The sequence below is a fragment of the Esox lucius genome, chromosome 23 (genome assembly GCF_011004845.1).
Source record: "Esox lucius isolate fEsoLuc1 chromosome 23, fEsoLuc1.pri, whole genome shotgun sequence".
NCBI lineage: Eukaryota > Metazoa > Chordata > Actinopteri > Esociformes > Esocidae > Esox > Esox lucius.
In genome coordinates this window covers 18,993,760-19,010,519 of record NC_047591.1, presented here as the reverse complement: position 1 = coordinate 19,010,519, position 16,760 = coordinate 18,993,760, and the positions used below count along the sequence as shown (strand labels likewise).

At 41.8% G+C, this 16,760-nt stretch overlaps 2 protein-coding genes across 5 annotated transcripts in view; both read right to left on the bottom strand.

Annotated features, from left to right (window-relative positions):
• Positions 1 to 6,911, bottom strand: part of nell2b (neural EGFL like 2b) — a 48,984-nt gene extending 42,073 nt beyond the window's left edge. For all 4 annotated transcript variants that reach the window (XR_002195950.3, XM_010887446.5, XM_010887447.5 and 1 more), the window contains exons 1-2: positions 6,555 to 6,911; positions 6,062 to 6,190 (exon numbers count right to left, since the gene is read on the bottom strand). Coding sequence is in view for 3 of the 4 variants with exons in the window: in XM_010887446.5 (XP_010885748.1) it covers positions 6,062 to 6,190; positions 6,555 to 6,609 (184 nt within the window). In the remaining variant the exon portion in view is untranslated. The remainder of the gene's footprint in view (positions 1 to 6,061; positions 6,191 to 6,554) is intronic.
• Positions 6,912 to 13,326: 6,415 nt separating this feature from the next.
• On the bottom strand, positions 13,327 to 13,909 carry LOC117593765 (complement C1q subcomponent subunit B-like). Its single transcript, XM_034289940.1, has one exon. It carries the CDS (start codon positions 13,855 to 13,857, stop codon positions 13,327 to 13,329), a length of 531 nt encoding a protein of 176 aa, XP_034145831.1. The 5' UTR covers positions 13,858 to 13,909.
• Positions 13,910 to 16,760: the final 2,851 nt, after the last annotated feature.

Genomic DNA, 16,760 nt, shown 5'->3' with positions numbered 1-16,760 from the left:
CGCACTGTTTTAAGCTACACTGACATATAGCTAGTGGTTGGAAAAATGACTTTGCCTCCTAATAGCCAATGTTTGCATATGAAGTTGCTATTCCCTGCCTGCCTGCTAAACCACTATTGACTGCCTGTCAGTGTATTTATGGTTGATACACTATGTTGCAAGCTAATTAGCTGCAAGGGGTCTAGCCAGCCTGCTGAAAAAGAACATGCAATTGCTAGAATGCCTGTGGCGTCGCACTCATGTTTACAATAGATTAAGCTTCTGTGACAAACAACCAATAACTCTTTTTCAAATTGTCTTTTGTGTACAAGCACTGGGGGAGTCGCCGTCTGAGTGAACGCTGAGCAACAGCTCAGAGACTCTGAGGGGCAAGCAACTTCTGGCACACAGAAATCTGAGTGTAAATGAGCGTCTGTCTACATGTTCAGTAATATAGTTTTGCAATGTCAGGTCAAGCGAGCAACACTACAGTCCACTAAGCTGCTGACTCAGGAGGGAGTTGCTAGAGGCAGAACAGCTGCTTCAGGAAATCTCATGTCTTTAAGTGCTACCACTTTTTGTGAAGTGGTAGCAACATTGCCCAGAACGGTCATTTCCAATGGGGCTCAAGTAAAGCAGAGCAGCCAGAACCTATGAAAGGAGTTGGGCAGACTCTACCACAAACTGTCAGCAACGGGCACAAAATGGGCAATATTGGCGAATTCAAGTGTGTTTTTGTTAGTTTTTTGTTAGGTTTACTCTGTAAAGTAATAATAAGTTAGAATTTAATTCTCTGTGCACCCCGCAAAAAGCTAAAGTCTTCTGCCAACGTTTGGCTAAAAAAAGAAAAAACACTCTCTGTGACATAATTTTTTTAAACAGAAAGTTTATATTGAAATCAGATGGTTTGTTAAATGAAACACTACCAGGCCACTGGGCTTCTCTTCATATGAGCAGTGGAAATGAACTGGTGGTTCAGATAAAGCTGGTGGGTCGTTGGGCTCCAGGTCCATTTGTGGCACAACTACAGGAATTTGCTAATTACATTTTTGGTGGAAGCATTCAATATAAAGCTGGTTGATATAAAGAAGCATCATTTCAATGATTTCCAAGCTGTTGGACACATCACCGATACTTTCCGTGACCATTGTCAGACTTAGGAAATACTGCACTGTGAAGCAGAAAAATCCCCAGCTCATCAAAAAGTGCTGAGACAAAGACTTGCTCTTAAAAAATAAAAACATTATTGACAGATTTATTGTTTGAGCTTGAATTTATTCAGACAGTTTGGATGCAGAAATTAAAGTTTAGCAAATACCTAGGTAATATTTCTGACAGTACCAAAGTTCTGTTTGATCTATCCCATAACCCTTTGCAAGATATGAGACGGATCATGGCAGATGGAATGTACATGCTTCATGTGAAGCAATGGCTCATGCACAGAAATCTCTTCATAATAAAAATCAGAAGCTGCCAGCCTCAAAGGTCAGTAATGTGTAGACAATAAGTGAGAAGATGCTGCATTGTGCTTTTATTTATTACATTTAATTTTTTTGTTATCGGTGCAGTCATTAAATTGCGTGTCATTAAAGGTCAAGCTAAATCCTAGATTCACGAGGTTTTGTCACGAGGATTGAACGTTTGTCTGCTTGCTCATCTGTGTGTAGGTGTGAAGTGTGTGTGAGTGCGGGTGTATTTTTGCGAATTTCATCCTATGAATAATTCACAACTAGTAGCCATAACAGAGGGAAAATGTCTTGACTCCAATTAGCTACAAATGAAAGCAGGGGAATTAACACGGCATGTTTCTGCCATCGCCTGGCAGAGAGACAGTGAGACAGAGAGCCTCCCCAGCTCCTCAGCTGTGTGCTTCAGCAGCCTGATGTACAGGCGTGGGTGGTAAGGTCACAGCCCAGCCCACTCAGCACAACACTCACCCTGTGGTTTTTCCCCCAAAATGACTAGATTTGATAATTGGAAAAATGTCATCCAGTAATCTCTAGGGGTCAGATAAAACCCGATCAATTCTCATTCCAGTAGGGCATCCGATCAAGTTACCACCTGCTTTTACAAGTCCAGTGCCCTCCATGGAGACAACAGAATCTCAGAACTCGCTGCAACACAAGCTCTCTGCTTCCTGTTGTGCAATGCATCATGGGTTGATGTGCCATGACTAATGTTGCATTCACTGTGAGGCCTCCTTCTGTCCGAGCTGGCACACAGAGCTTGGTGTAGGACAAACACATGCACAGATTAACACACACACCTCTAAATATGTGTGACTTCAAGTATGACCCGACTGTGCATGGAGAGGAAAAGGTTGTACAGAATAATGGTTAAAATCCTGAATACTAGCTGGCTGAAAGCCATCGTATACAAGACCGTAATGCACAGGCATGACATCACATTCATTTCAATGTTGTAATTGCATTGGAAAACCGATTTATGATAGCAATAAGGCATTTAGGAGGTCTTTGGTTTATTGCCAATAGGGCTAAGAGCTGTATCCAGGCACACCGCAATGCATCATGTGTAAGAACAGCTCTTAGCTGTGGTATATCAGCCATAGACCAGACCAACACATTTCTTATAGCTTTAATATAACCCAGCAGACACGCACGCACATGCACGTGCACACACACTCGCACGCAGGAGATAGTACACTACCCTATGGCTAATGTGGTGCAGTCTTCGACGGGATGATGAGTGAGCAAGAATTTCGGAGCATTTAGAGAAGAGGGTGCCTCCCTTTTAGTAAAGAGAAAAATCTGTACAGCCAGTGATTGTTCAGTCAGTCACTAAGCAGGGTTTGAGGGCACATTGACATTGTTTGTGCAATCTCAGGAGCACAACATGGCTTTGCCTTTACCTTCCCTTCACCTGCATTGTTTTTGGTTACAAGGAAGCAGGAAGTAGGGGAGCATGTGTTGTGGGGGAACATTTCTCCTGGCACAGATGTCATTGATGTCAGACACTACTGAATATGTATGTGGGGGGGAGGGACACCAATCTAATCATTTGGCATTTACAGCTCTGCCGTTCACTCACACCCTCTGACTTCATAAGTGAGAAACAGTCAATTCACACAGGTACAGGTGGGTTAATATGGTCCAAGAGGGGTGAATACATAGGCTAGGTTTAGAACATAAAGGGTTAGGTTTAGAACATAAAGGGTTAGGTTTAGAATACAAAGGGCTAGATTTAGAACATAAAGAGCTAGGTTTAGAACATAAAGGGTTAGGTTTAGAACATAAAGGGTTAGATTTAGAACATAAAGGGTTAGCTTTAGAAAATAAAGGGCTAAGTTTAGAACATAAAGGGTTAGATTTAGAATACAAAGGGCTAGATTTAGAACATAAAGGGTTAGATTTAGAACATAAAAGGTTTAGAAAATAAAGGGCTAGGTTTAGAACATAAAGGATTAGGTTTAGAACATAAAGGGTTAGGTTTAGAAAATAAAGGGCTTGGTTTAGAACATAAAGGGTTAGGTTTAGATCATACAGGGTTAGAACATAAAGGCTTAGAAAATAAAGGGCTTGGTTTAGAACATAAAGGGTTAGGTTTAGATCATACAGGGTTAGAACATAAAGGCTTAGAAAATAAAGGGTTAGGGTTAGAACATAAAGGTATCCAGGTCATTCTTGTGAACAAGAGAGAACAGGAGGGATCAGTGGCAGGTTCCCTTTATAGAAACACACACACCGACACACATGCATTTTTTACACACCCGGAAGCTAAATCCACCTGCTCTAATAAGGCTGACATACACAGGAACACTCCAGTTACATTCCACCGCTCCCTAGGGGCATGTGTGTGTGTGTTTGAGTATGTGTGCGTGCGTGTGTATGTGTGTGCGTGTGTTTGAGTATGTGTGCGTGTGTGTGTGTGTGTGTGTTTGAGTATGTGTGCGTGCATGTGTAAGTATGTGTGTGTTTGAGTATGTGTGCGTGTGTGTGTGTGTGTTTGAGTATGTGTGCGAGCGTGCATGCGTGTGTGTGTGCGTGTGTGCGTGTGTGTGAGATCTATCTGTACATGTGGGGACTTGGGGGTCTCAACAAAGGAAGTAAAACTGAGACAACTGAGGGTTCCGTGCCAAGCGGGGAAGCTATTGGTTAAACTATTAGGGTTCTGCCTAACAGTGGCCATGTTGCCTCGGATGGTATTGTAAGAAGCTAATAGGCTTCGGACCTGTTCACGAAAAAGAGAACGAAAGACAGAAAACGTTTCAAGTGTCTCACAGACACATCTCTCCGGGAAGTCTACCAAAAACCAACGACACAAGGGGTTCCCAAGCTGTGCGGCATTATCCCTGCACGACCCAGCTCTCAGCTGAGCGGTCCACCGACATCTAGATTCAAGTCTTTATTGCGCCACTTGACCCAGAGTCCAGTAGGCAGAGAACACGTTGCCTGGGACGGCCCACACCTGGAGACGCCTTTGTGAGGTAGAAATCCGATCCTGCCAGCTCTAGTTCAGTTAAATATTTGTTTATGTATAAAACAGAGACTTGGATGAGCACACAGACCCTATTCGGTATTAGGAATTGTACATGTGCTGTGCGTTTCATTACGTGCTTTTGCAATTGTGAACATGTGTATCACATAGGTCGCGACATAAGGTATGGCGTTTTGATTTAGGTTTGAACCCCAGGAACAGTGGCTGTTGTGTTGGCTGTGACTAACAGGAATTCCAATAAAACACCCCAAAAACATAATGAACTGAATCCGTGGGAAAAGACCAGAGGATGCATATCAAATGAATGACTCAACTACAGCACAGCCGCTTGTGGCCCTGTTAATTGACAGTGCAAGCACACCACACTATAGTATAGTGTGTGTTTGTGTGTGTGTGTGTGTATGTGGGTTCACACAGTTAGCCAAGGCTTAGCCACTGGAACTCTACATCAAACCTTCATACTGGAGACACCAGAACGAGTACATCACAGACACTCTGAATGAAAGCAATGAAGACTGTGGAAGAAGACTTTTTCATTTATTCTCTCTCAACTACAGTTTTGGTGCCCTTCATAGAAAATAATTAATATAAAACACATTTCCACACTCGACAGCTTCAGTCAACCATAGTCAGCCGAGAAAGAAGACAGACTGAGAGAGATGAAGAAACCAGGCAGTGAGATTGAGAGGGAAAGGGGGAAATTAGAGAAAGTATGGGAGTGTCTGTCGCACAAAAGACTGACCAAAACAGGGAAGGGCAAACCTGTTCCAGGAGACCCACAGGGTCAAGACTTTACGGGGAACACATGCCAATAAATATATTGAGGGTGGCAGAGAGCTGTCAGGATGACTGATTGAAAAGTAAGCTTGATCAATGTTAATGCAAATGTGTATTGGTGTTACCTCACTCCAAAGGCAGCATCCTTGTGGACAGAGACACAGCCATTTATATTTACTATGAATGGGCTTAGAGCTATAGAATACATGCTACCCCCACTGTATTTGTTTAACCTTTATTTTACCAGGTAAGTATGTTAAGACATTCTTATTTACAACAACAACAACCTGAGAGCAGTACGGGTAGATTGTCCCGCTCAGGGACGAAATGAAGTGTTTCACTTTGTTGACTGGGGGATTGAACTAGTGACCTTATGTTTGGTAAAAGCACTTTGTGACACCTGCTGATGTAAAAAGGGCTTTGTAAATAAATGTGATTGATTGATGTTTACTGGCCTGATGCTCTTGACCAACAGGCTACAGCGCTGCCCCAAAATGACACCAGCTGAACATTAACCTCCACAGAGGGAATTAGGAGTCAGATACGGGGGCTGCTGAATGGCCAAATTAAAGGCTTCAGTATGGATTGGACTGCTATTTGGAATATTTAATTTTTTTTGCTGATCCACTTTTTTTTAATGGAAGGGATTTATATACTGTAGCCAAAAACTTAGCGATTGAAGCAATAATGTTGATGCCAATAGATCACTGACTGACACAAACATAAACTAGTTTAAATCTATTACCGTCACACAGTTACTTCAGTGCATGACCAATCTGTGCGTGAGATGCTAAAGACGGACAGGAGTGATACATAGTCACGGGGGAAATATGCAGCTGTAGAGTCTTACCTTGGAAAAGAAAGGCTCTGCTCTCATTGTGGAAGCCCTGAACTTGGAAAACTCCAGCAAAGGATTCTCCCAGCTTCAATTCATCAAAAACGTTGATGCGGAGGGCAGGTTCGACACCAAAGCCTAGAGCTAGAGAAGATACCAGACAGGAGTCCGTCAGCCGCAGATTCAGCGTAAACCAGTAGTAAGTCCGTGGGACAGCGACCCGTAGCCGGGCACACATTGGTTCCCACACAGCGCAGCAGGTTACAGCTGCTATTATCGTGATGTAATGCTGCGAAACTTAGCCTAGATACAATACTCCATTTTGATAGTCTAAAAAAATCATACAAAGACATAATCGGAAACGGATTTTAATCCAAATCAAGAAACACAACAAATCAGTTGTAAACTTAAACCACGTCACAACGATCACAGCATAACATCAAAACAGAACAGGTATAAACCAGTGAAATTATGACTGGATGGTTACATTAAACGGACAGTAACTCACCTGGGCAGATGCCAAATATACAGTACAAAAAACAAAGTTGAAATAGTCCCATCATGAACGAAAACAACGAACGATTAGTCCATGCTTCGCTTATCAGTACACTTCCAAAAATCTGCTCGCTTTGAAATACCGGTGATAGGCGTCAATAAGAAAACCACACGCGCGCAAAATTACACATCACCCAACATTGACTGTGGACATTCTCAGAACTCATAAGACTAATTAGGGGAACAAAACTACGCAGACGTCAAAACATGTTCCATTCAGCATCCGTAATGATTCCGGAGACAGGGAGCTGATGACAGGTGAAACCTCATCACCGTAAGGGCTGCTAGCAAGTGAGTGAAAGGACAGTGGTGCGGAGAGCGCTGCGGAGACTAGTGGAAATCACAACGATGTGTTCCTGCCCCCTTCTGGTCGACCATGGAACACCATCCACGGGTAGGCTGGCGAGGCTGATAACGCTGCCTTCTGGCAGATTATGTCAACATGAACATATGAATTAGGGGAGTGACTCCCCGGGAGATACAACAGATACTAGATGAGCTAACCTAAACCTAGGGCTAAAATTCCCAATACGTAATTTTTGATTTACTTGCTTTCAATGTGGTTTAGATCCGTTAAAAAACACTTTTTGTAGAGGCTGTTTTTCCCCTCAGTGTTTGCAACCTGTAGGCTATACAGTATTCAGTCCAAAGCCCTTATTACTTCCACGCGATCCCAGGCCTCCGTTTCTGTCAGTAGCGATAAGAAGTCCCTTAGGATTTTAACACATTTACAGCGTCATTAGCCTAACATTAACATCCCCCTAGTGTCGATCCTTATCTGCTTTAATATTACGAGGAGGAAACCTGCCCAGTCTTCAGGCCGGTCGTTTAGACCAGAGAGTTCGGTTGAAACGGTGGACCATAAGTCACGCATTTCAACACAGCAGACACTCACTTTTTGATCAGCGGTGAATACACTTTCAAACTGGATCCTGCGGGAATCGAAAGCATGACGGTGACTTTGCAAGCGCCATTCCTTACCGACTGAGCGGAGTACCACACAGTGGTCTTAAATGTCAGCTTGGAAGGCATTACTCTTCTTTCTGCCTAGTCTTTCAGACATTATGAATATACATTGTGCATTGACCTTTTGACAATATTTAATTTAAGGTTAATCTTTTTGAAATTGCCACCACCCACGAATATTCACAGCCAAAGGAAGAATGCATGTTCCTTCTATGACAATCAGTGGAAATTGATTGAGAATTTCAAAACCAGGAAAGATGGGAGCGTTGCTGCAGTGCTGCCTGTACAGACTCCAAACACGTGCGTGCATGCACACACCACACACACCACACACACCATACACACACCAGATCTCCAGATGTCCTTGAGAATCTATTGAGGGGAGACAGGTTGCCATGGAACCCAGGCGCTAATTAGCATATGCTCGAGGGTCAGATGATGACACAAGGGGTCACACGGAACAACTATCCATGTTAATGAGAGAGTTTGACGGTACACAGCTAAAATGGGCGCTCCGTATTTTTTATGTTAATCTGAGTGTTTAATGGTAAGCAGCTGAAATAGGGGTTCTGTATGTGCCATAGTAATGTGAAGCTGGCATCTGTATGACAGGAGTGTTGTGTTGCAAGCCAGTTGAACAGTTAGATGAATGATCCACTCCATGTAACGGAGGCCATTTGTCTGATTCCATTATAACAGCATCTGTTAACTGATGATGAGTATTTATAAGGACACACACACGCATACATCGAAAACCAAGTTTTCTGGTCTCTCACATTTTTTGCAGACTTACCAGCTCCAACTTTGCTTGGAGCTGGGGAAAGAAATATTTAAACAAAACTATTTCTAAATAAAGAAGATTAAGAATAAGGTATCAGAAAAAGGGCTGCCACTGTAAATCATTTAAAATGTAATGAAATATGGAAGGTGTGTTGAGAATACACAGTGATTCTATTAAACAAGGGGAGGGGGGGATAAAACCTGGCAAATTGGTCCCCACATGGTGTTTTTGGCTGGGACCCATTAGAAGAAAAATGTGTGATGAACTTGCAAACACGTCCATTACCAACACGCTCAATGTCCCTGAGGATTTGACGCTAAGTTTAGTGTGAACTGCTAACTCTCATCTGTCTGACAGTCTCAAACCACCTAACAGCCAAGCAGAGGACCACTGACTAAAGCCCTCTGCTTCTCAGTTCATCCAACTACTCACAGCTAGCAGAGCAGAGAGCAGGCCAAAATAAATTATTGTCTCCAAGCCGAAATTACAACGGAGGTCTTAAGCCGGGCAAGGCCATAACATTTTAGTTATCTTGAAAGCTTTCTTTAGCAGAGGCTGACTGTACCTCACACACAACACAAAGAAAGAAATACACAAAACGCGTGACACACACAATCTCCTTTTGGTGTGTCAGGTAGGTTATTAAGCACCTGTTGCACCTTCAGGTCATTATGTTCATTCGGTGCTACGAACACATTCCATCTTGCCAAATAAGATACTGAATAAAGCAAGCCCAAATGAAAACTGAATGATAAATGGCAGCCCTGATCAGCATCCACTCATCCATCCCAAATGCCAAGCACATTTTAAACGCCTTCTGCTAGACCCCTGGGCACTGTGGGTACTGTAGGCCTGACAGAGATGGAACACCGAGCCACGTTGGTGCAGACATACTGCAAGGCTGAGGCTTACACAACTGCACCACTTCAGGGCCTATAGTTCCAATAATTTCCTGGAGGACTGGGGAGAGTTACCTAAAATACATACAGCAGGTCATCAAAATCTATTTAAAAATGCAAAATTCATCTTCAAAACCAGTTCCATGTTAGTTTAGTACAAATTGCAAATTAAGGATGAACGATAAACAGATCTGAGGGATGAATGCCTTCGCCAAAATGTACTTATCTTCAAATGTTGAATGTGTATTATACTGTCTTTTCCCTGTCACTTTGTTTTGTGTTAGTGGGCTGCATGTATGTGCAAAAATGTGAGAATGTGTTACACGCTAAATGTACTTTTTATGCCTCATCACTCTTAGTGGTCTGCAATATGGTAAAAAAACAAACATCAAAATGTATATTTGAATCATTGTGGCGTGAAAATTCGTAACACTGTTTTTCTAACTGTTGAATGAACATTTTTTAAAAGCTTTCTTGAACAACATGGTGTGCCATGATGGAACAGTTTCTGCACTGAACTTGTTAAATTCATGAACTACTTGTCTGCTTCTATTATGAATTTAAAAAAATGACAGCTTGTGTTTGTTTTTCCAATCCACACCACAAAACAGGACAGAAACCCACAGCTTGTTCGTCTTTTACGTCGCTTCAACGCTTCCGACACACACACACTATTGTATGGAATCCTGGGCTTCCTATAAATCTAATTTAGCAGCAGCAAAATGCATTATTTATTAAAGTGGCTTTTGGTTAGATTAGATTGTTAAACCAAACACCCATTGTGGGCGTGGGGCTTGAAGGCATCGTTCACTTTATACACTTGCAGTGGTGAGAAGAAGGTCCTGAAAACCAAGCCTTGGGCCCCAGTAAAAAAGAACAGGGAGAGTTTTCAGCTGGACAGATGGTACCAGAGACATGCCCAGGGGCTCCACAATGTACCTCTCAACCCAAAGGAGCCCTGTCAATACAACATATAGGTATTACAGTGGGTCAGTATGGTTTATGGCATGGGAATTCTATGAGGCTAAAAAAGAAGAAAAGGGGAAAGGGAATGAGGAATTAAGAGAGAACAAGAACGAGTGGGTCTGTTTGGAGTATGCAGCGATGTGATGGGTACTTTGTCCACAATCTCCTTTTATTTCCCTCTTCATCCTCCTCGTCTCAATCATACCCCAGTTATTTCCTTGCTCTCCTGTAACTCGCCTGACTGGGCATAGTATCACAACTGGGCTGCTTATTAGGTTGTACAGGATGGGCTTAGCATTAGGCATTAGAGCTAGGTTAAGTTTAGGTATAAAGGTTAGGGGTTAGGGTTGGAAATACATATAGGTTAGGAAATCAGATTTCAGGTCCTCAAAAAAAACTAAGTGTGTGTGTGTGTGTGTAGACTGACTGACAATGTAGACCATTGTCAGTCATTTAATATGCATAGACCCTCAGATTATTTTAGTTAATTAAATATAAATAATAGTATTCTTAATTAGGTTATACAGTTATGGAAACATTAAATATGTACAGTGGGGAGAACAAGTATTTAATACACTGCCGATTTTGCAGGTTTTCCTACTTCTTAATTTTTTACAAAAATCCAGAAAATCAAATTGTATGATTTTTAAATAATTAATTTGCATTTTATTGCAGTCAATTACATTTTGCATGATGAAAGTTCATGTACCATTAACATGTGTGTGTGTATTATATGGCAAGGTCAAATCAGGCAGTGGCCTCTAAATCAATACACCCCAGAAACTGCTCCACTGTTCCATAGCTGCAAGGTACAGTGTAGTATTGATCTCAAGGTTCAGACCCCAGTTCTGTGGCTAAGAAGAAAAAACAAATTGTTCAGAACAGATCAAACAGCTTCCAGGAATATGAGTGGGTTCGGTCAATGAAGCCACAGGCCTGGTATGACTGAAATATTGTATTATGCAATTAAATGTAATTCTCAATTCTCTCTGTTGTCCCCCCCCCCCAATTAACATGTCTGCACCCACCTATGTGTTCATCCCCTCTGCCCCCGTTCTCTCTCAATAAAGTAGACTTCATGGTTTATAACACTGCACTCTACTGTGGTAAGACAACAAAAGCAAACGTTCATATATACGGTTAAAGCACCACCTAGTGGCAGGTTTGTTGTAATGCATGCCAAAATAGTTAGGTTTACCTTGTGTGACACCTTCTTGGCCTAAACCTCAGGAGTTCACGGTTATGCTCTCCTTTTGTTATTTTAGCTCAGGTTAATAAAAGGATGTTCTACAGCTCTGCCCATCGTGTCCTGCCTCTCAACAATGTAGAAGTGTATCAATGTATGCTTGTTATGCTTAGATAACAAAAGAAACAGCAATCAGCCAATGGGCTTACAGTACTGTGTTGTGTATTCTGACCGGCGCTGTCTATAAAGTAGAGGATGACCAGAACATTCTTTGAGATTGAGGCTGTAAGATCGAGTTATAAGGCCGCGTTTGTAACATCGATTCTGTAACATCATGAACGATCAAATGTTGCTATAAATAATTGAATTCATCTCTCCCTTGACAACCGGGTATGCGATCATTATGTCACCACTATATGAACGACTGATTTATAACAGCTGTGATCATTTGTACCCCAGGGAAACAGGAACTAGTTCAAGTCCATATAGATAAGAAGACTGAGACCAACTAAAAAGCATCTAACAGATGCCACTTGGTTTGGTTTTATTCTAAATATTCTTTAGAGATGCCAATACATTTGAAACATGTTTTAATTTTAAAAAATCTTACTACTCCATAGAAGTAGTTTGAGCTCAATTTATCACTAATTGTTAATTTTTTGCATTCACTTTTTTTCAATTTCATGAAGGTTGTCAGTACAACGTCTTTTACAACATGCTTTTATCTCTAGTAGGGTTGACTACTGTAATGGCCTCTTAACTGGACTCCCGAAAAAGACTGTAAAACAACTGCAGCTCATTCAGAATGCTGCTGCTAGAATGTTAACCAGGACCAAGAGAACAGAGCACATCACTCCCGTTCTTAAATCTTCCAGCTTCCAATCAGTTACAGAATAGATTTTAAAGTAGTGCTTTCAGTTTATAAATCTCTAAATGTTTTAGAACCAGAATACATTTCTGATATGTTTGAAGAATATAAACCGAGCAGGGCTCTTAGATCCATGAACACAGGTCAGCTTGTAGAGCCCAGAGTCCAAACTAAACATGGAGAAGCTGCGTTTAGCACTTATGCTGTACACAACTGGAATAAACTTCCAGAAGATCCTAGAACAAACACAAACGTACACATTTTTAAATCCAGGTTAAAAACACTTCTCTTCTCACGTGCCTTTGACTGAGCATTTAAACTTAACCACACTGTTTAGCCTTATAGCTTCCTATGTTTTTATCCCATTTTTTATCTTTATATGTTTTCTTATTGTATTTTAATTATTATGATGTATTCATTTGTTTAGATTTTTTCATTTGAGTATTCGTTTTTTTGTTATTGTACTTTAATATATGTTTCTTTGTAAAGCACACTGAATTGCTACAATGTATGAATTGTGCTATATAAATACATTTGCTTGCTTGCTATTGATAAAGCTCATGCTGCAGAAACACATGAAAGCAGGTAGGCATTAGACCAGAGATCCAGGCCGACCCAGCCCACATAATAGAAACAATCTAGGCACATTTTCAAACGTGGAACCCTCTGCCCACCTTCAACCACACATAAACAACCAGCCTCAGTTTGTGTGATTGTGAGATTTCTATTATTTCAACAATTCTTTGTTATTATTCCACACATCAAGTTAAACAATCAGTTAAACATCTTCATTACTTTTACAATTATTATGTCACATGAGACCAAACAAGAATTATTCACCTCCAGAGTCATTTCTAAAGCATTGGCTGAAATGACGCAGTTACTGTCTTACAAAATACAAACGTTTGTAAAGGATTTTGACATAGATTATCAAAGCGTAGATATCAGACCAGTTACGAATTTGTTCTTATATACTAATGTCTTGATGTGTATTAAGTAATTCGATCTGTTAACATCAATTCACGTAAAACAAAGGCTAGTTGTCAAAATCAAGATTGTCTAAGGGAAGATCAGGAAGCCAGTAAAGGTGGTGTGGTGAGCGTAATCATCATAGACATGATGTTGGGCCTTCAGCTGTGTGTAGACCTCTTCTCCTTTCTCCAACTGCAGCGTGACTCCATTGGATCCACTGTCTTCTCCATCTTGGCCTGACTGGATGTCAGTCACAGTCACCACGAGTTGACCACCTTTGTACAGGGACACTCTTCTATGGTTGTTGGTGTATGAAAAGGCAGTGAATCTGAAGTAGTAGGTTCCGCTCACCGGAGCCTTAAAAATGCCAGTTGATGGACTATAAGCGTTGCCAATGTTGGTGATGACATGCTTGTAGACCAGGGTGGTATCAGTGTCAAATGGTCCTTTGGATTCTGACAGTGCAGCTGAGAAAGCCACCTTTGGTCTGGCTTGGTTCTCTTTCTTCAGTTCCTCCACAGTGGCTCTGAGCTCCTTGAGTGCAGAACAATGTTCCTCCACTGTAGTTTTCAGTGAACACAGACATTCTTGGTCTTCATGGCACATTCGGGAGGTCATCTTGGCTTCTATGACTGCTGTACACAGAGATCCACAGGAACAAGTTCACTTTGTTGAGAGGGCTCTGGTGACAAGTAGGGAATCTTCTAGGTTATATACTGTACATTGACTAATAATTAATGCATTATTATGTCAGTGTCATGATCAGGTGATTTTCCTCTGTCATAAAACATGAGTTCCTAGGAAAAAAAACCTAGTTGAAACATGTTATTACATCATTCCTTCTATTAGTGAAATTCTGAGGAATCTGTCATTCCTATAATCTGTCATGTTTCATAAAGGGAGACGGAGGCAGGCGCAGAATGTTGAGGCGATTCGTTTTCAATAAACAAAAGCAAAACGGGTTTTGCCGGGCACTACGAAACGTTCAGGAGTTCAGGAGTTCATAAAACATGACAAGCACAATGACCAACAGTGACAGAGAGAAAATAGCTGAACTAAATACACAGACTTACGAGGAGAACCAAAACTGGTGGGGGCTAAACACAGGTGAAATGAATATACTGATTAACCGAAACAAGAACAGGAAAGACAATACAAGGACAAGACAAGGACAAACAGAAAACGAGAAGTGGAACAGTCCCCTCAGGCTGGGGCGGTAGAGGCCACTCCTCCTCGGGCTCGGGCGGTAGAGGCCACTCCTCCTCGGGCTCGGGCGGTAGAGGCCACTCCTCCTCGGGCTCGGGCGGTAGAGGCCACTCCTCCTCGGGCGGTAGAGGCCACTCCTCCTCGGGCGGTAGAGGCCACTCCTCCTCGGGCGGTAGAGGCCACTCCTCCTCGGGCTCGGGCGTCGGTGGGCACTGGGCAGCAGGGGGCGCCCGGGCGGCTGCGGCGGACACTGGGCAGCAGGAGACTGGAACAGGGGCGGCGGAAGGCCGCGGAGTAGGTAGCGGGGTGCGCCTAATGGCCAGCCTACAGCCTGGCCAGCCTGCATGGGGTCGGGGAGGCTGAGGAACGGGGCCGGGAGCGGGGTAACCAGTGTTCTAAGGGGTGAGGGTAGGGGTCCTCCTCCTCGGAGTCTGAATCAGGCCATCCGAGGAGTTCCCCCACCGTCCACTTCTGCCTCCTCCTTTGGGTTAGGTTGGTCATTCTGTCACGTTTCATAAAGGGAGACGGAGCCAGGCGCAGAATGTTGAGGCGTTTCCTTTATAATAAACAAAAGCAAAATGGGAGTGCCAGGCACTACGAAACGTTCAGGAGTTCAGGAGTTCAGGAGTTCAGGAGTTCAGGAGTTCAGGAGTTCAGGAGTTCAGGAGTTCAGGAGTTCAGGAGTTCAGGAGTTCAGAAAACATGACAAGCACAATGACCAACAGTGACAGGGAGAAAACGGCTGAACTAAATACCCAGACTAACGAGGAGAACAGAAACAGGTGGGGGCTAAACACAGGTGAAATGAATATACTGATTAACTAAAACAAGAACAGGAAAGACCATACAAGAACAAGACAAGGACAAACAGAAAACACGAAGTGGAACAGTCCCCTCAGGCTGGGACTGTTACATAATCTCTGTCCAATTTGGCTTTAGGTGGTTTAAACCAGGTGACACAGCACAACAATTACATTAAAACATTTTTATTGGATTGTGAAATAGCCAAAAGAGTGAAGGTCATTTAAACCCTATTATTCAATGGAAAATAGTACAATGACAACATATCCAATGTAATTCCTAAATAATTCCTCCAATTTAGATTTGAATACCCTCAAATGAAAGCTGAGAGACTGCACTTTAAGCCCATATTCATTATTTAACTATAACTTGAATATATTTAGGTAAACAGACAAAATAATTAAACTTGTGTCAGAGACCAATTATTTCTGGACCTTACTGTAAATAAGGTAAGATAACAGCCTGATTGATTGACTTAAGAAGGACTTTGGTAAAAACAATGAAATAGATCATGGAATTATGGCAAACTATTCCTTCTAACAGCAAATAATTCTCCCTAGAAATGATAGCAGTAAGCAGGGATGTTGCTAGGTCTATTATTAATTAGCCCCCTCTTAATAAATCAATATATCAGTCACTATATTTTCTCAGTGATTTCTTTTTTTCGTCAAGTTCCATCGCATCTTAAACTTCTTACAAATTGAATAGAAATTGTATAGAATTGTGTTCATTTGGCAGCATGTTCGGTAGAGTGCGATACTTTGAACGTAACTCGCTCATCTGAAGCGCCTTCTCTTCCGTAAAAAACATCAAAATGTATATTTGAATCATTGTGGCGTGAAAATTCCTAACACTGTTTTTCTAACTGTTGAATGAACATTTTTTAAAAGCTTTCTTGAACAACATGGTGTGCCATGATGGAACAGTTTCTGCACTGAACTTGTTAAATTCATGAACTACTTGTCTGCTTCTATTATGAATTTAAAAAAATGACAGCTTGTGTTTGTTTTTCCAATCCACACCACAAAACAGGACAGAAACCCACAGCTTGTTCGTCTGTTACGTCGCTTCAACGCTTCCGACACACACACACACACACACTATTGTATGGAATGCTGGGCCTCCTATAAATCTAATTTAGCAGCAGCAAAATGCATATAGCATTATTATTGCTATTGATAAAGCTCATGCTGCAGAAACACATGAAAGCAGGTAGGCATTAGACCAGAGATCCAGGCTGACCCAGCCCACATAATAGAAACAATCTAGGCACATTTTCAAACGTGGAACCCTCTGCCCACCTTCAACCACACATAAACAACCAGCCTCAGTTTGTGTGATTGTGAGATTTCTATTATTTCAACAATTATTTGTTATTTTTCCACACATCAAGTTAAACAATCAGTTAAACATCTTCATTACTTTTACAATTATTATGTCACATGAGACCAAACAAGAATTATTCACCTCCAGAGTCATTCCTAAAGTATTGGTTGAAATGACACAGTTACTGT

What these genes read in the sequence shown, in the direction of transcription:
- LOC117593765 (XM_034289940.1), bottom strand. Translation starts at nt 13,857, where the DNA reads ATGACCTCCCGAATGTGCCATGAAGACCAAGAATGTCTGTGTTCACTG.